The following is a 21,199-nucleotide window of genomic DNA, read 5'->3' as shown; positions in this document are numbered from 1 at the left end:
CACGAGCGGTGCCCTGTGAGAGGACGTAGGAAACACCACCAAGTAGAGATAACCTTCAGGTAACTAGATTAATTAGCGATTAGCAAGGAATAGTACTACTAGAGAATATATAGTGAAGGTGGAGAAAAAGTCTGTATCCTTTAATCCTCTTAAGCTTTTTGGCTAAGAAGAATGGAACCCACTTTCAATACCTAATTACCTAAATGAAGGTCCTTTTCTTTGCTAAAGTAGAAACAATGCAGAGACATGAAACAAATTAGACCACATACATGTTTTCTGATAAGCTTGTCAAGCAAAGAATGTGAAAGGAACAGTCCTTCATTCCTTTTTCTTTCTTTTGGGCAATTCAACGAACACTTCAATATATATATATATTTAGTGTTATTGCCTCTGTACTTACCAAGCTTTATAACAGAGGGGCCATGAAGAAACTGAATGATGTTAAGAGTTTTGTATCTTTGTAACTATTAATTTTGGCTAATCTCTCTCACTTTCAATCCTAATCGTTACGCCTTATCAACTTATCTGGAAGTTATAAGAATTAGGGTTACTTCAAAACATTGCTTATAGTGATTAAAAATGAGAAGGATAATGGAATGGTACTTAGTGACAAAAAAGATATATTAAGAAAACAAACCAACATTCAGAATCTAAGTAATCCCACCTTCATTTGGCTCCCAATCACCGACATCCATAACAAAATTAATCAAAAAGAAAGCTATTCTCTTACATTTGAATATTACAAGTCACTCCCAAAACAACAAAACCTAATCACCAACTAGCCAGTCTAATCATAATCCATGCCATGAGTGATGACAAAAGATCTAAAAGTGATAGTTGACAAAATTTCTCACAATCACACAATCAATCTTAATGTTCTCTTAATGTCAAGGTGTAGAAATTTTTTAATTGATTATCTTTTTCTCTGCAAATGGTTTCCTAGATATCCCACTATTGATTTGTCTACAAAAGCAAAGTTCACATGGCCCAATTTCTTAAAAATTAGGGTTTTTCTAATGCAGATCTCAATCGATTTCCCGTACAGGGGTTGTTCTTGAGGTGCATAAATCTAGGGTTTTTTTTTTCTTCCATTCTGGAATAATCCATCAATTCCTCAATCAGTAGTTCAGTACTAGCTACTTCTGTAAGCCATGGACTTAAAGATTTCCTTGAAAGAGTCCATAATTCTCAAACCATGTCAGCAATCCAACACAAAAACTATCCAACTCTCTGGTCTTGACAGGATATCTCCTGCAAATTTTTACACCATCTTCTTTTATAATGCTCCTCTCAATGATGACATACCTCTCAAGGGTGAAGATCAAGTTGAGAGGATAAAATATGGTCTGGAGAAAGTATTAGTTTCATGGTTTCCAGCAGCTGGAAGGTTTAGAATCAATGAAGAGACTGGAAAGCTGGAAATTGATTGCAAAGATGAAGGCGTCACCTTCGTCGCTGCAGTGACAGATTCTAAGCTTGAAGAGCTTGGGAAGCTGCATGAATATAAAGCATGTTATGAAAAGCTTGTTCCTCAACTTCCAGTAGTTGAAGATATATCAGAAAACCCTCTTGTGGTGGTGCAGGTTTAGTTTTGTTCATGAAAAATTCAAAACCCTAGCTTTCAGTTTTCCTTGAACATCATATAGTGATATTGCTTTATAATAACTTTGGTTTCTATCTTTGTTCTAGTTATTAAAGTCATCTCCTAGTTATGAAGAACTTGAAATTGTAGTTAAATCTCTTTATTGCCTCTTTGGGTTCATCAATCAAATTACACTAGGACCATAAAAAGGCTAGTAGAAAGCTTTTGCTTAATTATTTAAGCATCATCATTCTCAAGGTATCTCACTCGAAAGAGCATTTATGGAAACACTATTGCACGGATGGCTGTAGATTTCCTGGATCACTTCAAAGAAGATTGAGAGACAAAATAAAACTGAATATGATAAATTCACATATTTTCTTCCAACACTAGAGACTCTACCTTAATCATAAAAGAGGGATTTGTAGCTAGAGTGGTATTTTCAGTAAGAGAGGTGTACCTCTCTCTCTCTCTCTCTCTCTAAAATTGAGAGACTGAAACTAAATATGATAAATTCACAAATTTTCTTCCAACACCAGAGACTCTACTATGCTTATATCCTCAATCATAAAGGGATTTTTAGCTAGAGTGATCATTTTAGGCAGAGAGGTACCCTCTCTCTCTCTCTCTCCATTCCCCATGTTTGTGGTGCAGTTTTGTTTTTTTTTTTTTCATAAATTGATTTATCTAATAGCATAGAGTTATCAAGTTTCTTTAAAGTACTTATTATTTCATTGTTGTGCAGATAACAAGGTTTGCTTGTGGAGGGTTAGCTTGTGGTTTTGGGGGTAGCCATGCTTTATTTGATGGAACTGGATCATTCAACTTCTTGTCATCTTGGGCTCATCTGTCAAGTGGGAAATCTGAGTCTGAACTTGTTTTACCAAACCATTCAAGAGATGCATTCTTGGATGCTCTCTTATCTCCTGATACAATTCCAGTTGCTACTTCCATTTATGAGCAAGACCATATTACTGCTATACAAGATCTCTATGGGATTCCAATGCAAGCCATGGCATCTGATGACAGATGCTGGGAAACTGCATTAGCAACATTTGGGCAACTTGCTCCACAAGGAGGACTTCAACTCTTAACTATGTCCATGAAGAAGGAAGTTGTAGAGAAATTTAAGGCCCTTGTCATTGAAAGAGGCAAACTCTCTAAGTGTTCAACTTTTGATGTCCTTTGTGCACATGTGTGGAGGGTAAGTTTTTAACTAAACCTCAGGATTCTCTTTGCCTGTTTACATTAATTTTTACTACTAGAAGTCACTTTTCATTTTTCTTTGCAAGTTTCTTTTTATGTTTAACAATATTATCAGAGAAAGTATCTCTGATTGCTATGCCTTCACAGATGAGAAAGAACAATGACCTAAAAAAGAAAAAAAAAATTACTATTGGGCTTCTATCACATTGTATGTGTTGCTAGGAACCTGACTTGATTTCTTTTTCGCAACCTTGGTAATGGATATTAAGTATAATATCACATTAACAATCATGGAAAAGGAAATTAGAGAGAGAGAGAGAGAGAGAGAGAGAGAGAGGAACAGAATTCATACAGAAATACAAGGTTTGTCTAGGAAGACAAACCAAGGCAACAAAAGAAAACTAAACAAGGAACCTTCCAAGATAAACCTAAAGACATGATTCCAAAATCACTAAAAAAGGCTATTGAAAGTGATAAGGACAGACCAAACCACCTTTAAATATCCCAACTACAAGAACCAAAAACCAACCAATGAAAAAAGAAACAATGGGATATATAAGATACTATAACTAAGGAAAAGAATCACAGACAAACAATACATGAAAGAAATAGAGAAAGTTCCAATGCAAACCATTTATAAACTATTTTTTTCATGGAAACCAGGTCTTATTTCAAGTTGGTTCTATAGTTATTAGCTTCTTTGGACAAACATAAATTATCTAAACAGTACTTGAGTAGTATTTTAGTCTGTTATAGGAGACCCATGTGGGTGCATGGATGGAAACATATATTATCTAACAGTACTTAGAAGAATTTGAATCTTTTTGATGTCCTAAAGCTGACACAACCTTTATATCTTTTTCTAACAATGTTAATTCTAATTTATACTCTTGTGTTCTATTATATATGTCCTTAACTATAAAACTTTAAATGTTACCACAAAAATTAATTTATGATTGTTGATCCCACTAGGGTTTGCTAGATGAGCCAACTAGGAAGGAATAGTGTTCACCATGTGCATGGAATACTAATAATGAGAAATGTTTTCCTTAATACACTACACATTTAGATATACATTCACATATGAGCAAAAATTATACTTTTGCCTTTTTTTTTTTTTTTTTTTTTTTTTTTTTTGGGTACTCAATGCCTTTGCTTGTTTGAATGTGTACACAACTTAGCTTTATGCATCAATATAACCATTAATGAATATCACCCTCTATTTCTGTGTTTTCAAAACCCTAGAACAGTGGCTACAAGATTTTGGGATATTGGTCCCCCATCTAAATGGTCCCAATTAACCAACTGGTCCAAACAGCCAAGACATAGATGCTATTAACTCCTCCTGGTTTAGGATGGTTCAATATCTGATATGGTCCATCTTTTGCAGTCAACATCAACCATTTGGTGGTTGTTCATTAATCCACAAAGTGAAAATTTTCTCTCCATAGAATTATGATTCGGGAACCTCTACCCATGTGGGGTGCCACCCCACCCCACATGGGGTCGGGTCAATGAAATGGAATTTCTATCCATCTGACCCTGTGTCAGAGGGGGTGGAGATTCCACTTTATTGGTCTTCACCATTGTGTGGGGGGGGGGGGGGCACACAATGAAATGGAATCTCTACCCATCTGACCCCCTTTGACTCTATGTCAGATGGGGTGGAGATTCCTCTTCATTGGTCTTCACTATGTGGTGTGGCACCCCACATGGGTAGAGAATCGAGACTCGTTTCAACTCATTATAGGATATTTCAATGTTGCAGGCAAGAGTGAAGGCTCTTTCTCTACCTCCGAACACGAATATATGTTTACAATTCCCAGTGAACTCTCGGAACAGGATTCAGCCACCACTCGGCCAGAATTTCACCGGAAATGCCTTTGTTCTAGCTTCAGTTTCATGTCTAGTAAAGAATCTACTAGAGGAGTTTCTTCATGACACAATCAAGAGGATTCAAGCAGCAAAAGATGCAATTACAGATGAATATGTGAAACTGTATGTGAGAGCACTTGAGTCTACTGATAAATTCTTTCCATCAATGAGAGAGTTAACTATAATAACTGATTGGCTCAAGTTTCCATTCCAAGCACTTGATTTTGGTTGGGGAACAGTTTCTACTGCTGCTCTCTTAGCAACACCAGTTCCCGAAGCTGCTTATCTAATGCCAAACCTTGAAGATCCTGGTGGGTTCCTGGTAAGAATAGGGATGGGAACACAAGAAGTTGGAAACTTCATCAATATCTTCAACAGTAACAGTTACTGATACTTATATGTTTCAGTAAAACTTTTAAGTACTTGATTTTATCTCTTAATTGGCCAGAATCAATCCTCTTGATTGATGGTCATTTCCTTAGTTCCTTGCTTGTTAGTGTGTTTCAGTGTGTGTTTGTCTCTAGATCTTTAAGTCCAAATATGTAATATATTTTGCTTGTGGCTTGCCTATGCTTGTGCCTAAATTCCTTAATGGAACCAGAAACAATTCTAAGTATCAGTATTATTCTTTTCTGCTTGTACTTTCTTTCACAAATAATTAGATGCCCTAATTAGTTGGAGTTATGGGGGCTCCACCTGTTCCCTCCTCCAACCTTTGGTCACTTACAGACAATTGGTTGTGGTGTCCATGACTCCCATTGAGACAGCCTGTAGCTGCACCACTACATGTTTAACTATTCCTATAAGAGGACTGGAAGGTCTCAATATGTAAGAGTATTCAAAGACAAAGAAAGGTCTACTGAGACTATATAACAGTCAACTCATAGACAAGATTTAAGATTGCATAATAAACAAGGGAGAACATAATCCTTGTGGCTCATACTGGAAACAATATTTCAACATGTATTTTTTGAGCTTATCCAGAGTTGTAGTTATAGCAAGTGGGAATTGTTGGGGTTTGATGTCTTATATTCCATAGCTTGCATAAATGGCCAAGTGGGCTGATTTCGAAGGGTGGTTAAGAGGTTGTATGGGGTCTCGATGAACTAGCGTGTCCATACGGGGTTAAGGGATGATATGTCGGACAAATTTTTTAGGACTATATGGGTATTTTGATAAATTTTCTGTATACAGTTTTGCTATATATGTGTAGCGATAGTTTTTTCTCTGTAACTAATCTGAGAAAGGTGTGAGGACGAGCGGTTGTAACCCTATTCTTCATTGATAGTGAATCGAGACTCATCTCACCAGCATAGGTGTTTTAGGCAATCTTATTGAACCTCGTAAATCCTTGTATTCAATTGTGTGATTTTAATTTGATTGCTATTTCTATTCTTTTCTGCCTTGTTTTATATTCAAATATTTTCTACAAGAATAATGCACCACAACAATCGCCACTCTGGATCTGATTCAGATGTTTTCGATGTTTTTATGGATAGAATAACCTGTTCTAAACATTGGTCATTGGGTTTAGCCTTTTAAATTTTTCATATTTTGACTCATAAAGGAGAGAGAACCATGGAGAGGGATAAACAGGCCGGCTTTGTCCAGTGACCTGCATGCATGAAGGTTTTGAACCCTAATTTTAGAAACCCACAATTGGATCATTGGATTGAGAGAGAAACGTTGAGAGGGGTTATAGAGATCTAACCCTCTTGGAAATAAGGGGATTTTTTTTTTTAAACTAAAGAGGAAGCCCCTATAGGGATATTATATTCTTTCTCATAGGGATCTGGAGAATACGACGAGGAGCAGAAGAAGAGGACCTTTAAGAACAGTTTTTGGTCCTAAAAGCATGTTGGGTTGGGCTTCCACTAACGACAGTTCTCTGACATACGTTCCACTACTTTAGCATTAGACACTATGATCGAGTAAGAACTTCTTCCAGGATCTATAGACTTTGAGAATCTCGAAAAAAAGTGTAGCCTTTGAACCCTATAAAAGGTCACTGCTGAAACTGTTTAATTTGAAGATGAATACAAAGATGAAGGTGATCCATAGTTGTTTATTATATGTTGGATCTCTTTTACGGAGAGGTCCTTCAAGGCACACCCATGATTCCATTTATTAAAAAGAGCTAGAAGGGCATGGGTTCTTCTTGAATACCTAGTTCCAAACTAATGGTATGGATAGGGGTGGAATAGGGTTGGGTTGGGCCGGGTTGGGAAAACCTCAGCTCAATCCTGAGTCCCCTTATTTGGGTTCAGGCCTGGCCCGACGTTGACTTAGGGTCAGAAAAATCCAATCTTGATTTGCCCTCATGTTTGTGTCAAGGTGACCCTGATTGGCTCTGATGAGGGGGGTGGGTGGGGGAAGGGAGATGCATGGGCTAGCCAAGCTGGGAAGAAGAAGAAGAAGATAGGGTTGAGTTGGGCCGGGTCAGGCTCAGCTCGAGGCCTTAATCTTGACCCAGCCCAGCCAGTCCAGCTCTGACTCAGGGTCAGAAATTCCCAACCTTGACCCGCCCCTCAGTGCCAGAGATCTCAACCCAGGCCCTGTTCAGGCTCAGGGTGGGCACTGACCGTCAAGTCCAAATAGTAATGGACTTTTCAACTAATGGCTATGTAAATAACCGAGCTCATGAAGAAATCATCCACACCTTAACAGAACAAAATAAAAGAAATCATCTTTTTATCTTCAAATGCAATCACTTCATCATCTCGTTCATTCTACTCAACAATCTCTAATAGGCTCTACTTGTATGTAATTTCTTTTGAGGGTCGATGTCTTGTATTTTGTGCATTGGGTTGTGGGCTGTTTTCAAAAGGCTGTCGAAAACCGTAGGACTTGAAATCTAGAGGAGTCGGGGCATCTTGGTTTTTTATCTTTGTTTCCTGGAGCGGGATGAATTGGGGATTCCATTTGGGGGGGGGGGGGGGTTTGGAGGCAACAGCCCCCTGAGGTTTCATTTTTAGGATTTACACGGGGTGATTACAAAAATTTGTATTTTTTTATTTCCCTATAAATTGGTGCAATGAGAGTTATTACAATTATAGGAAATTCATTGTAAACACAGAGAGGCGTGGGAACAGAGCTTGTAAAAACCTTTCATTATACCAACTCTAAAAATATTCTTTTTTGGCAGTAAAAAAATTACCTCTAGTAAAAATCCATGCCTTAGAAATGGAATATAAAAACGCCATGGAATATGTAACTACTGACCACCATCTTAGTATAGTGGGTGTATATGACTGTAAGAAGATGGCGATTAGTGTAAAACATGGGCAATTCTATCTGATCTAGACCGATACAGACTGATCTGAAGTGATATTGTCAGTATCGACTAAGACGATACCATATCCGATACCGATTACTAAATCCATGGCTTGGAGAGACATGCATGGACAATGCTAGTTTTCTCTAATATTTCACCCCAATCTTATTTGAACTCAGACCTGGTAACCCAACCCTCACCACCAACCCCATGGATGTAGTTCATGGCACCGGTATCGGTCGTTGGCTATATTGATATCAATATCGATGTATCAGGGTATAATGGATCAATATAAGATCAAAAGGCCAGCTAGCAATATTGGTCATAGACTCATAGCTGTTACTGATATGAATTGATCAATCTAATACTGATGTCGATACCTAAAACTGTACCCCTCCCCTAAGAAAAAGAAAAAAACAAGAATCGAGTTTCTCTCCACCCACGATATGGGACCCCATTCGCCAAGGGGCACAAGGGTGGGAATAGGTATCAAGAGGGTATTTTGGAACATATAAAAACCCTAGGAGGGGTTTGTGAACCCTAGGATTGGGATTAAAATCCTCTCTAATTGCTTGTTGATCGAGCAGTTCGGGGTTGAGAAGTCAACACCTGGTACGTGCAACATCCAACGGTTTGAGGTGATTGAGTCAGGTTTTTTTTTTTCTTTCTTTTTGAGCTTGTCACCGTTGGATATGGCACCTGCCAGGTGTTGAGCTCTCAACCTATGAAAGGGGATTCAGAGATATTTGGGCTTGGTAACCTCAATTCCCCATGGACCAACCAACGAACAGAGCAGGAAAAGCATAAACCCGACGGCCAGACCTCATGGATTCTCTCACAAAACAAAACAGAGCAGAGAGTGGAGGTTGATACTATCTGTCTCTGCATCTCATTGCCTCTGCTGGTGATTAGGAATGAATTCAATGAAAAACTTGTAATTCTTCCGTGAAGCAAAAAGATGCAGCCCTTCACACTACACAAATCCCAAATCCCCCAAATCTTCTCTCTAATCCCCAACTCTCCATTTCACCTCTCTGTTCCTACACAACTTTCTACTGGGTCGGGTTCTCTCACCTTCTCAAGGAACATCTCCTCGCTATCTTTCTCCATCTCTGCTTCTCTTTCTTCCTTCTCTCATTCCTCCCAACAAGAAACAAATCAAGTAGAAGACGATGAGCTCGTTATCGGCGACTGTGTTGTCTTTGAAGAGGGTGTCTTCGAAGACCCTTATCTTCAAGACAACTTCCATGGAAATAAACCCAATAAGAAGAAATCGAAGCCCGTAGTGGAGGAGAACTTGGTCCCGGATAATTGGAAGGAATTGCAAGCTGAGATTAATTTGACGAAGAAGGAGAAGCGTAAGATTGCTCAGGAATTAGAGTACGGGAGACGTGTTGAGAAGAAGAAGCCAGTTGTCGATTTCAGGGATACCGTGAAGTTCTTGACGTATCGGTCGGCTAAGTTGGCGCAGTTGAAGCCTGTGGTGCTTGATAATCCTACTTATCCTTTGAAAGAAGAGGAGGTGGTGGATGAAGATAAAAATGTTTCTGAAGTGGGTTCTTCTTCTAGTGGCAGAGTGCCATCTAGAAACCCTAGGAAAGCAGTTTATGGAGGTACATTGGAAGACATATCAGACTTCTTTAATAGCCCGAAGTATCAGCCTGGAGAGGACTCTGGCAAAAAATCTGAAGGTACTAATGTCTTTCGGGTTCTTTAATTGTGTTGGTTTTTTCAAATTGAACTGAATTTCTATGCACATAAGCTATATGAGCAGGATTTTGAATCTGTTTACTATGTTCTTGAACAAATTTCATTTGGATAAGAAATTTTATTACACTAATTAAATTGATATTTGCTATTTGGAATTTGTCTGTCTGCAATAATTGTACTTTATTTATCCCCATTACAAATTCCTACTAATCTTGAGTGTAGAATATATACATATGCTCCATTTTACTACCTGAGAAATTCCCATAATACTTAATGTTGTCAAAGCAAACAAAGACGATATTGGAGAAACCACAGAAAAAGGAGACAAATTATCAAGGACTGAAGAGGGCATGCGATCAACCAAATAACAGGCAATCGAAACCGCATCACTCCAATAAAACTTGGGAACGTGAATATGAAACATAAGAGATCGAGCAACTTCCAACAAATGCCGATTTTTCCTCTTTACCACACCTACAACTAGTTTGATGTATCATTCCATTAGCAGAACAAAATTCAAATATTTTTCGTTGAGTATATTCAAGGGCATTGTCAAAGCAGGAAACTTTAATTGGCACACCAAACTGAGTCTTTATTTTATTATTAAAGTGTTTAAAATCAAATAGAAATTCTGATCGATCTCTTAACAAATATAACCAAATCATTCGAGAGTGATCATCAACTAAGGTAACAAAATAAAAGAAACCTAACTGACTCTTGACACGACACGGACCCCAAACATCAGAATGAATTGAAGAAAATAAGGAGGAACTCCGAGAAACATAATGAGACTATGAGAAGGGAACGCAGCATGATGATACTTTCCAAGCTCACACGCCTCATACTCAAGTCGAGATATATGCTTGCAACTGGGAACCATATGTTGGAGTTTGGAAAGAGAAAGATGTCCCAACCAGTAATGCCACTGGAGAAGGGAAGACACACAAAAAACAGTAGAAGCAAAGGTAGGAGTGCCACTATCATCTTCTTTGTCTGGAGATCCTGAAAACACAAGAAGTAGGATAAAATGTTACTAAACAGTTAAGAGAATTATTAGTCAGTTGACTATTAGAGATTATATTTAAGGGTAAGTTAGGAACATGGAGCACGTATTTCAACATAGGAAGATAGGATAAAGAAACACAACCAGACGCGGATACTTGAGTAGATGAGCCATCAACAAGAATGATTATAGAGGGATGATTGATCTTCTGAAGTGAAGAGTGCATGGGATTTACCAGCCATATTGTCAATGACCCATGTGTTGGTGTTATTAGCAGGGGAAGTACTGTACACTTCTTTTGCTGTGAAAGAAGAGGAAGCAAGAAGTGCACCAGTACCCGAATGAGCGATGGTCGCAATGGATGTAGAGACAGATGTCTCAATTTGCTGAAGACGCTTATGTAATTAATTGAGTTCATCGTGCAAAAGAGAAACAAACTGACTACCTCCAAAGTTAGAAGCTTGATTGGTGTCCAAGGATGACGCCACTGTTGAATTTTGATCAGATATAATAGTAGAAATAGTGAGTGGGACTTGATGCAATGGTAAGGTTGCTCCATTGTGACCTAGTAGTCATGGGTTCGAGTCTGGAAATAGCCTCTCCTCGAAGCGGGGGTAAAGCTGCGTACATCATAACCCTTCCCATACCCCACAGTGGCGGGAGCCTCGTGTACTAGGTACGCTTCCCGTAATAGTAGCAATAGTAGCAAACAGTTGTTGAGCTCACTCATGTTTACCATGCTTGGCCCAATATGTATCAACAGTTTGATTCATCTTACCATAGTGAGTACACTGATGTGTACCTTGATCTAGTGACTGTCCTGTGCCTCGACCATTGCTAAGGTCTTAGACTGTGACCTCTTCTAGAGCAACCAGTGTCACGGCAACGCCTCCCATTGTTTGAAACAGCGTTGAATTATTGCTAGATGAGGGCGAGTCAGATTTGGTGTAGGAAGGAGACACGATACATTGGATCCGACAAAATGCATCATTAATGGATGGTATCTTCCTTTTCATTGGATGAAAGTAGAGTCTAATCCAGATAAAAATTTTGCAACTAAGAACTCAGCACATTGAGATTTAAGGACTTCAATATTTGTAGAGAGAGGTTGGTACACATTGAGTTCTTCCCACATGCTTTTCAAGGTACTAGTAGTCAGTAGTCACCAATGGATTTGCCACTCTGCTTGAAGGAGAAGAACTTTCGTATAAGTCATATACCCTGGACATGTTCTTATCCTGAGAATAGGTTTATTTGAGGTCATCCTAGACACCCTTAGCTGCGGTGTGACACATCACATTGGAAGCCACAGAAGGCTCTATACTGTTCCATACCCAACGAAGTACTGTGGCATTTTCTGATGTCCATTCCGGATACTCAGCAGCAGTCATAACAGGAGTGACTTTATCAGATAATCCATTTTTCACCTGGCAGTGGTATACACTCTAACTGCCTGTGCCTAGATTAAATAATTTGATGCATCATTGAGTTTAATAGACATGATTTGGAAGTTGAAAGAGTCCGTGGGGGTTTTGAATCACCCATTATGAACAATCGATACCCAATAAGATTACTAGCAGCAAAGCACAATAGATATATCAAAGAGCAATCCCTGAAGAAGATATAATTATGAACAGTAACCAGTGGCAGCTACAGATGGGCAGATTCTGATCAGAACAGCAGGTCACCAAAATAAAATAATAAGATAGGTCTTCAAATCTGGACAGATGTAGTGAGATAATGGGGAAGAACAACCTCACAGTATTAAAGCAATCAAATGAATAGCTATTATGCAGCAGTGATACAATAAGAATCTGAAATGAACCACCCAGAATTTGGATTCAGGGTGTCAGATGGACATCAAACCATGGTCGAGTGACACTTTCAGATGCACCAATAATCACTTAAAACATCAGACAGATCTGGTGTCTAAGATTTCCAGATTCAAAACTAGCCAGAAATTGCAGTAAAACAGGGTATCGCCAACTCTATGGAAAAAAAACAATAACTCAGTATCAGAGACTTGGATCAGCCTCAAGTAAGCATTGAGTGTCCTTACCAAAAGGGCCAACAAAGCTCCAAAATCTCAAACAGATCTGCTGGCTCGATGCACAGAAAAATCAGATCTCAAATCTGCCCAGAAAACAGAGTACCGCCAGCATTATATGGATAAACTGTGATTCTGATAGATGAAAACTCCATGGAGGGACTGATGTAGTTAGTACATGCAAGGAGACCCTAGTTCATCGTCATATGATCAGCAAGGCCTTACCCTAGCTGCTGAAAAAAGTAGTTGACTTGACTGGAATCACAAGTTTTCAGTGATACCGAGGGAATCATTCCTAGGGAATGCCTGGCAAACGGAGCTTCGAAACGAAGCAGCATACTTCACCTTTAACACCTTTTTTGTCCTTACAGTATGATGGCAGCGTAGGTGCTGCAACCATGGAAAAAAAAAACTTCAAAGGATTATCAAAACAGAAAATCAAATGGTGAAAACTAATTAATTTTGCTCTGATACCTTGTAGCAACAGAGAAAATGATAACCAGTCCTCATAAGGAGGAAGAAAGAAGCAAAGAAGAAGAAGAGAAAGGAGAGAGAAGAAGATGAATCCCAGAACACTATAGGACTCAATAATATGCCTATTGTGGACCAGCCTTGCCTCTTATATTGTATTCCAGTCATATACTCTTAGTAGGTTTCCTACTAAAAGTCTAAGTCCTAATTACAACTTAAAACAAATAACTAAAAGCAAAGTAAAAATAAAACACGACTCTACAACTCACTCACACACACCATACAACTATATGTACATCACGATAGGGACACTCCCCCTATGGTGAGTTGCCTTTAACACTTACATTCTGAAGCTGGGATATTAGGTATCTGCAATCCATGGTAGTAGTTTGGTTCTCTAGGAGAGAGAGCAATTGTGTCATTAATATTAAGAATAACCACAGAATTTTTTTTGATAAATATTTGAAAGACTGAGAGTTCCAGTGCCATAATATGAACTTCCTAAAGTGCAATTGCTATGATTTTCTCCGTTTTTTAGGCATTCAATCTTAATGTGCACTATTTATTGGATCAGGCTTGAGGAATAATGTCCAATTGAGATTTAATTAATATGTAAACTATGTTCATATTTGGTTTGAGGAATAATGTCCATTGGATTAATATGTTTCGGCCAAAGAAACCCTAAGGTCACAACATCCAGTTAGGCAGATACTGAGGTGTAGAAACCCTCAAGAACTAACCTTTTACCATATGATCTCACATCCATTGTTGCTTGTGCACAAAACAGTTGTTTTAGTCCATCAACATTTGGTCAAGGAAGTATTCTACAACAACAACAAACTCAGCCTTATCCCAACTTAATGGGGTCGGCTACATGGATCCAACAAAACAAAGTAGTGAAAACTGAGGTCTACACCAAAAAAAAGGGGGAATGGAGAGATGGGGAAAAGAGGTGAGAAATGTGAAACTGTAAAATACAAGAAGAAAAGGATAAAAAATGAAAGATGAAAGATGAGAGTAAGAGGAAAGGGGCACAGCCAAAAAGTCAGGAGGGGAATCTCAATTAAATGGGGTCTGCTACATGGATCCTTGCCCTCCAACAGACCTAGACTATGCATGTCCTTCTTCACACCTTCTCCTATGGTCATTTTAGGCCTGCCCCTAGCTCTTTTAGCTCCTTCAATCGGGATCATATCACTCCTCCTTACTGGGGCGTCCCTAGGCCTCCGTTGAACATGATCATACCACCTCAAACGGCTCTCTCGGAGCTTGTCATTGATCGGGGAAATTCCCAAGTCAGCTCTAATATGCTCATTTCTTACTTTATCCTTCCTAGTTTTTCTGCACATCCATCTCAAAATCCTCGTTTCTGCTACACACATCTTTCCAATTTGACACTTCTTAACTGCCCAACATTCTGCCCCATACATCGTAGCCGGACGTACAACAGTCCTATAGAACTTTCCTTTAAGCTTTAAAGGAATACGTTGGTCACACAACACTCCGGACGCACCTCTCCACTTCATCCATCCCACTTTAATTCTCTGTGAAACATCATCCTCTATGTCACCTTCTTTATTTATGGTTGAACCCAAATATCTAAAATAGTCACTTTGCGGTATCTCTCTTTCCCCAATTTGCACCATGTCGATATCCATCCTAGTGTGACTAAAATTACACATCATATACTCCATCTTTGTTTTACTGATCTTAAAACTACTTGTTTCCAAGGTTAATCTCCATAACTCTAGCTTAGCATTGATCCCTGCTTTTGTCTCATCCACCAAAACGATATCATCAGCGAAGAGCATACACCACAGGACCTTGTCTTGGATGCTCTTGGTTAGGTCGTCCATGAAAAGCACAATAAGGTAAGGGCTCAAGGCTGATCCCTAATGTAACCTTATCGTAATTGGGAATTCCTTGCCCTAACCTCCCACAGGTCAGACGCTAGTCATCACTCCCTCATACATATCTTTAATTACATCCACATATTTACTCGATACCCCTCTCTTCACTATGACACGGTCATAGGCTTTTTCCAGGTCAATAAAGACCATATGGAGATCCTTCTTGCTATCTCTATATCTTTCCATAAGCCTCCTCAGTAGGTAGATTGCTTCTATCGTAATCTACCTGGCATAAAGCCAAATTGGTTCCCCAAGATATGAGTCTCTCTTCTCAACCGGGCTTCAATAACCTTCTCCCAAAGTTTCATAGTATGACTCATTAGCTTTATGCTTCTCTAGTTATTGCATCTTTGGATATCACCTTTATTTTTGTAGATCGGGACTACAATGCGTCTCCTTCATTCATCTGATATCTTCCTTGTGTCATATTTTTGTTAAACAGATTGGTTAACTAATAAACCCCACAACGTCCTTCGGCTTTCCACACTAGTATTGGAATCTCATCTGGGCCTGGTGTCTTGCCTGCTTTCATCTTTCTTATTAAGGCTTCTTTAACTTTTGCCTCATTAACCTTTCGTACATATCTATGGCATGAGGTGTCTTGTTGAATAATGTTATCGTCTGTGTCATTTCTGCTCAATCTATCACCATTTAGTAGGTCATAGATATACTCATCCCATCTCTTCGCGATGTCTTCATCCCTTCCAACACTCTTCCATCATCATCCTTGATACACCTCACCTGATCGAAATCTCTATCCTTCCTTTCTCTCATCTTAGTTATCTTATATATAGCTTTTTCCCCTTCTTTAATGTTTAGGTTTATATAGAGATCCTCATATTTCTTCTCCCTAGCCATCCCCACAATCTTCCTAACTTCGATTCTGGCGTCAATATACCTCTTTTTATCCTTGGTTTCTTTAGTCCTTTGCCAAGTCTTAAAACAATCTTTCTTGGTGTTAATGGCTGTTTGGACCTCATTGTTGTACCACCAAGTCTCCCTAGGGGCCTGTCAGTTACCCTTCGCTTCCCCTAATACATCTTTGGCAACCCTCTTAATACAAATCATCATCTTGTTCCACATCGCATTTATGTTTCCCTTAAAGTCCCACTTTCCTTGTTTGACCACATTATCAGAGAAAGTTCTCAGGGACTCCCCTTTTAGTTGCCACCACCTTATCTTAGGGTACATCGGTTCCCTCCTCCGACGCTTCTGTGCACTGAGGTGCAAATCCAGGACCACCAATCTATGTGGGTGGTTAATCTCTCTCTAGGGATAACCTTACAGTTCTTGCACATCCTTTTGTCTGCCTTTCTTGTTAGGACTTAGGAAGAAGTCAATTTGGCTGGTATGATTCCCACTTTTATAGGTAACTAAGTGCTCCTCTCTTTTTTTCAAAGAAAATATTGACAATAGAAAGATCATAAGCTACCACAATGTCTAGAATTGAGGTCCCCTCCTTGTTCCTCTCCCCAATCCCGTAACCACCATGTACACCTTCATATCCTCTACTATCCCTCCCAACATGGCCATTCAAGTCACCTCCAATAATAATCAATTCATCCTGACCAAAACCCTGTATTAAATCATCCATGTTAAGTATTGAGTAATTTTCAGTTTTGAGGCTTCCTTTTGATAAATCATTTTGTACATGTTTATTATTTTGTTGATTAAGTGATGTACATGTCTGTTGCCTAGTGACCCGTATTTTTGCTCCTGGATTTTTACAAAGAAACTGTATTAAAGTCGTATCGTATGATTGCCTTACACGCTTTTTTGCGCATAATTTTTAAAAAGTATTATTGCTGTCTTGTCCGTTTATTACCCATACATATCTGTACCATTTTTTTTTGCCATACCCGAACTTATTATGGTGCCAATGCCCCCAGTCCCTTTCCATTATGCTATATCTGCTCAATTTGAGGATGCGGACATTTGATTGATTGTATAATTTATTTGATTCTTGTTATATATTATTTTTACATGGACCTCAGCCAGCCTGTAGTATAGATGCCGAACCCCCATAGTTCGAAAAATAGCATGATTGGAGAACTATGTATCCATCTGTACAACAACTGAATGTTTAGGTTTTCAAAACTTATCAGATTTTCCCAATTTTCAACGAAATACAGACTACAGAGAATCTAGTTCTCCTGAATTCAGCCCGATAGAAGACTTAGCGCAGTAGTTTATAGAAGTCTAGTCACCTGCTTGATAACTTAAATCATGGGGTCTGATTTTACACTTAGAAATCGCATGATGTTACTGCTCCCAAATTGTCCTGCAAAGCACAAGAGGCAAGTGACTTCCATGACCAGTGATGGAAGGCTGGCCCAACATTGTTATCTGCAGAACATCAATTGAATGCTCTTCTCCATGTCAACTACAAGGAGCATAACGTTTCACGTGCAAACCTTTGTACATGGGAAACCAAGATATTTTTGTCTTGTTTCTTTGTTATTCATCTTATAAGAAATTCCTGAGTGGTATTACTAGTAAAGTTGAAGAAATATGATCTTTTTAGTTGTGTCTTGTCTTGAATAAGATCTTGAAACATGGAGCACCAACATTTTTGTTATTCCACGCCTGAATGAGCAGGTCGTAAGTTGTTCACTAAGGAGGAAAAGGTTCTCCTAAATAAGCGCATACCGAATCTGGCAGATGCAACCTGTGTAAGTTTTCCATCTTCACTGACTGTGGTTAACTTTTTGGATAGGTAGTAGCAAATGTTGTTATCATCTCATCTAATTGGTTCTATTTTTTATTCTCTACAGTATTGCTAAATAGGTTCATTAAATTTATAATTTGTAAACTATCTTTTAAAAAAAAAAAAAGTAATTTGTGAGTAATCTGGTATGATGCTAATGTCTTATGTTTAACATTTGAATTATTAATGCTCCTAATCTCATACTGTTAAGTTCTAGTTGGATTATCATGGCGGTGTGTTCATGCTTAAACAGTTTATGAATGAGATGTTTTAAGATTTTGTTTTTTTGGGGGGGTGGGGGTGGGGATGGGGGGCCATCCTTTGTTCAATATCCTAGAACTGAATAAAATTACTAGTTTTGAGCACTTATGCTTCTTGTCTAATAGAATTTTACATCCTCCTACCTCCAATCTTTTTATCAGAAAAATGATATTCGTGAATGGTGGGGTTCTTTCTTTGACCATGGAAAAATTAAACAAGTACATAATATGTACATTCTATTTTAGTGTTATTTCTTTCTTTGTGTTTTATCCTATTTTTTATACTTGTTTTCTTGATGATGAATTCATAGCTTTAAATTGATGATAAATTCATAACTATTTTTTGAAATGTCAGTAAATCATTCACCAGATGGCAACAGAAGTGAATTATGCCATGTCATTGAAGGCTGCAACTGCAGAATTTTCTTTATTCCTTGAATGTAACTGACGATCTGTAACTTTATTTTAGTGGCTTTAAATGCACAGGATTTTAAGTGCAATAGATCTAATTGTATTGCTTATGTGGCTTAGTGCATCAGCCAATTTTGACAAAAATGATCTTCCTTTCAGGGGAAATGGCTGCCTCTTCACACACTTACTGCATCTGGAGAGTTCTACCTTGTGGATTCCTTGCTGAAGCACAATGTTGATATCAATGCTGCTGATAAGGTATAATTTGCGATTAGTCAATAGTGAATCAAACCATGTCATTTAAGTTTTATCATGCACCAAACTTATCTTGCTTTGTATTCTCACTAATCATTTAACAGGAGCTTATATTTCAAGGACCCCAATGTTGGCCACTGTGCTCCTTATTTTAGTTTCTACGTTCTTACTTTGAGCTCTTAGATTAATGATGCTCTTTGGTGCCTTTTCCCCAGGATGGTTTGACTGCACTTCATAGAGCAATAATTTGCAAGAAGCAGGCAATTATGAACTACCTTTTGAGAGAAAATGCAAATCCTTTCGTCCGTGATAAAGTGAGTAGGAATTTGTTCTGGACATATGAAATTCTATTGTGTCTGCTACCGGTCTGCAAGAATCATATGAAGTCTGGATTTTTTTTTTCCTGATGCTTAAAATTTGTTAGTTATCAATATGATTAACCGATAAACTGAAACAAACATGATTAGCCATCTAAATAAAGGGTGTACCCAGTGCACAAGGCTTCCGCCACTGCGAGGTCTGGGGAGGGTCATAATGTACGCAGCCTTACCCCTGCTTTTGCAGAGAGGTTGTTTACAGACTCGAACCCGTGACCACTTGGTCACAATGTAGCAACCTTACCGTTACACCAAGGCCCGCCCTCGAATATGATTAGCCATCTATTGATCTTTTTATGTCACTTGTGGTTACTTTATCAATTCCTTGAGACACTTGAATTCAAGACTTAACAATGCCTGCTGTAAATATATTTCCATTTTTGTGGGAGAATCTTAGAATAGTGTTTTTTTCATTTGATTTTCTGTTGTCCGTTGTGAAGGGATGCCATATTTGCCACTGTCATTTTCTTGGCTTCTATATGCTATAATAATCCTCAAAAAACTTTTTCCAAATGGGTTTCCCTATTTGCATCTGACACTTAAAAGCATAAGCATCCTGATGTGACAATGCCATAGCTATAATTGGTCCTTCCCATGCGCAAGTTACAGGATTTCTGACAGCTTAGTCATTTTATTGTCTTCAGTGAAACAAAATTATTTTGTACCATTGGAGGGATCAGTTGAATAATCAGTAAGAGATGTCATATGAATTTTCCAATGGGTAATAATGTGTTGTCTTTCTCTTTCAGTTGGTGTAGCTCAGAACCTGCAGTTTTGTTTGCTTTTTTCTTTAATTATCTATTGCTATATATGGAGTTGAATGATTGAGATAGAGCTTAGTTAAATTAAGTTAATACACTATTGTTATAGATGAAGTCAAAAATTTGTTATCTGTAGTAAACTGATTGAGATATTGATTGACCCAATTTTTCTCCATTTTTTGCTTATAACAGGAAGGGGCCACCTTGATGCATTATGCTGTCCAAACTGCATCAAGTCACGCAATTAAAATTCTTCTGTTGTATAATGTTGATATTAACCTTCCAGATGATGTATGGTGCAAAGTCTTCTGGCTCCCCTCCCCCCCCCCCCCCCTCTCCCTGCTTTTCATTTGTATCTTTTTCTATCTTAATGTAATTCAAATGTAATCCTGTTCTTTTCCTTTGCAGAATGGATGGACACCATTACATCTTGCCGTTCAGACCCGAAGAACAGATACAGTGAGGCTCTTGTTGATTAAAGGAGCTAATAAGACGTTAAAAAATCGGGTAATCACCTACTAAAGGTTTTTGTTTCCTATGGAAAAACCTTTGCTATGGTGGTGTTTTAAGTGGACCTGTTTGTCTTTTCTCTTTTGTCAAAACTCTCCTGAGTGATTATTATATGTGGTGATGGTTCTTACCAGAGATTACATGCTTCGCCCATCAAAAATCTTATGTTTAGACTGTTTTGGCTGATGGACCATTTGTTGACATAAACAAGCAGAAGACCAATTTGATTGTCTTATCAGTCCAATATAATGATATACTTAACCTACTTCCCCTCTTTCGACAGTTGACTGCATTTTCTATTGGATGACTTACTTTACTTTCTTACCACGTAATGCATTTTTTCCTAAGATGGTTTTGTTCGAATCGTTATCCCCTCCAATTCGCTGTCCCCTCCAATTCCTCACATGGGGGCAGAAATGACCACCCTACCCCTGCCTGAAAACACTGCCCAAGGTGGGGTCCACTCCCCCCTATTAGAGGAATTGGAGGTGCCAGCGAATTGGAGGGGATAATTATTCGGTTTTGGTCTGCCTTAGCTGACACTGGTTCTTGTGTTTCAGGATTGCTTAGCCCCACTTGAACTCTGTCTCTATTCTGGTAAGGACACAAGAACTTACGAACTAATCAAGTTGTTAAAGCAACTACCCAAGTCACAATGACTGCAATTGTATTCTTTAGTTTTGCATTTCTGCTGTAAAGTTTATGTAACTTCTTACATAGTTGCACAGTAAAGGGTAGAGTTATGGTTGTACAATGCAATAATTATATTTTCTCTACATTTCTATATGGACCCATAAAAAATTTCAATATGGGCCCACTCTATCAGTGCCTGCTTTTTCC

The 21,199-nt window shown here is 38.5% G+C and overlaps 2 protein-coding genes across 3 annotated transcripts; both read left to right on the top strand.

The window, feature by feature from the left end:
* The first annotated feature begins 953 nt into the window (after window positions 1-953).
* Window positions 954-5,057, top strand: LOC122646506 (brassinosteroid-related acyltransferase 1-like). Its single transcript, XM_043840078.1, has 3 exons — window positions 954-1,583; window positions 2,328-2,786; window positions 4,557-5,057. Exons 1-3 carry the CDS (start codon window positions 1,152-1,154, stop codon window positions 5,052-5,054), a joined length of 1,389 nt encoding a protein of 462 aa, XP_043696013.1. The 5' UTR covers window positions 954-1,151; the 3' UTR covers window positions 5,055-5,057.
* Window positions 5,058-8,792: 3,735 nt separating this feature from the next.
* Window positions 8,793-21,110, top strand: LOC122646274 (ankyrin repeat domain-containing protein, chloroplastic). Of its 2 annotated transcripts, XM_043839795.1 has the most exons (8): window positions 8,793-9,628; window positions 15,016-15,018; window positions 17,677-17,750; window positions 18,616-18,714; window positions 18,927-19,025; window positions 20,042-20,140; window positions 20,258-20,356; window positions 20,920-21,110. In XM_043839795.1, exons 1-8 carry the CDS (start codon window positions 8,896-8,898, stop codon window positions 21,016-21,018), a joined length of 1,305 nt encoding a protein of 434 aa, XP_043695730.1. In that variant the 5' UTR covers window positions 8,793-8,895; the 3' UTR covers window positions 21,019-21,110. The 2 variants fall into 2 exon arrangements, with proteins under 2 accessions (XP_043695730.1, XP_043695731.1); XM_043839796.1 differs by lacking the exon at window positions 15,016-15,018.
* Window positions 21,111-21,199: the final 89 nt, after the last annotated feature.

Source organism: Telopea speciosissima, chromosome 11 (assembly GCF_018873765.1).
Source record: "Telopea speciosissima isolate NSW1024214 ecotype Mountain lineage chromosome 11, Tspe_v1, whole genome shotgun sequence".
Classification (NCBI taxonomy): Eukaryota; Viridiplantae; Streptophyta; class Magnoliopsida; order Proteales; family Proteaceae; genus Telopea; species Telopea speciosissima.
This window is presented reverse-complemented; position numbering and strand designations above follow the sequence as displayed.

Bases quoted from the DNA above. Each gene is read 5' to 3' on its own strand.
- LOC122646506 (XM_043840078.1), top strand. From the start codon at position 1,152: ATGGACTTAAAGATTTCCTTGAAAGAGTCCATAATTCTCAAACCATGT. The intron at 1,584-2,327 runs GTTTAGTTTTGT...ATTGTTGTGCAG, and splicing joins ACCCTCTTGTGGTGGTGCAG to ATAACAAGGTTTGCTTGTGG. The intron at 2,787-4,556 runs GTAAGTTTTTAA...TCAATGTTGCAG, and splicing joins TTTGTGCACATGTGTGGAGG to GCAAGAGTGAAGGCTCTTTC.
- LOC122646274 (XM_043839795.1), top strand. From the start codon at position 8,896: ATGCAGCCCTTCACACTACACAAATCCCAAATCCCCCAAATCTTCTCT. The intron at 18,715-18,926 runs GTATAATTTGCG...CCTTTTCCCCAG, and splicing joins ATATCAATGCTGCTGATAAG to GATGGTTTGACTGCACTTCA. The intron at 20,141-20,257 runs GTATGGTGCAAA...TTTCCTTTGCAG, and splicing joins ATATTAACCTTCCAGATGAT to AATGGATGGACACCATTACA.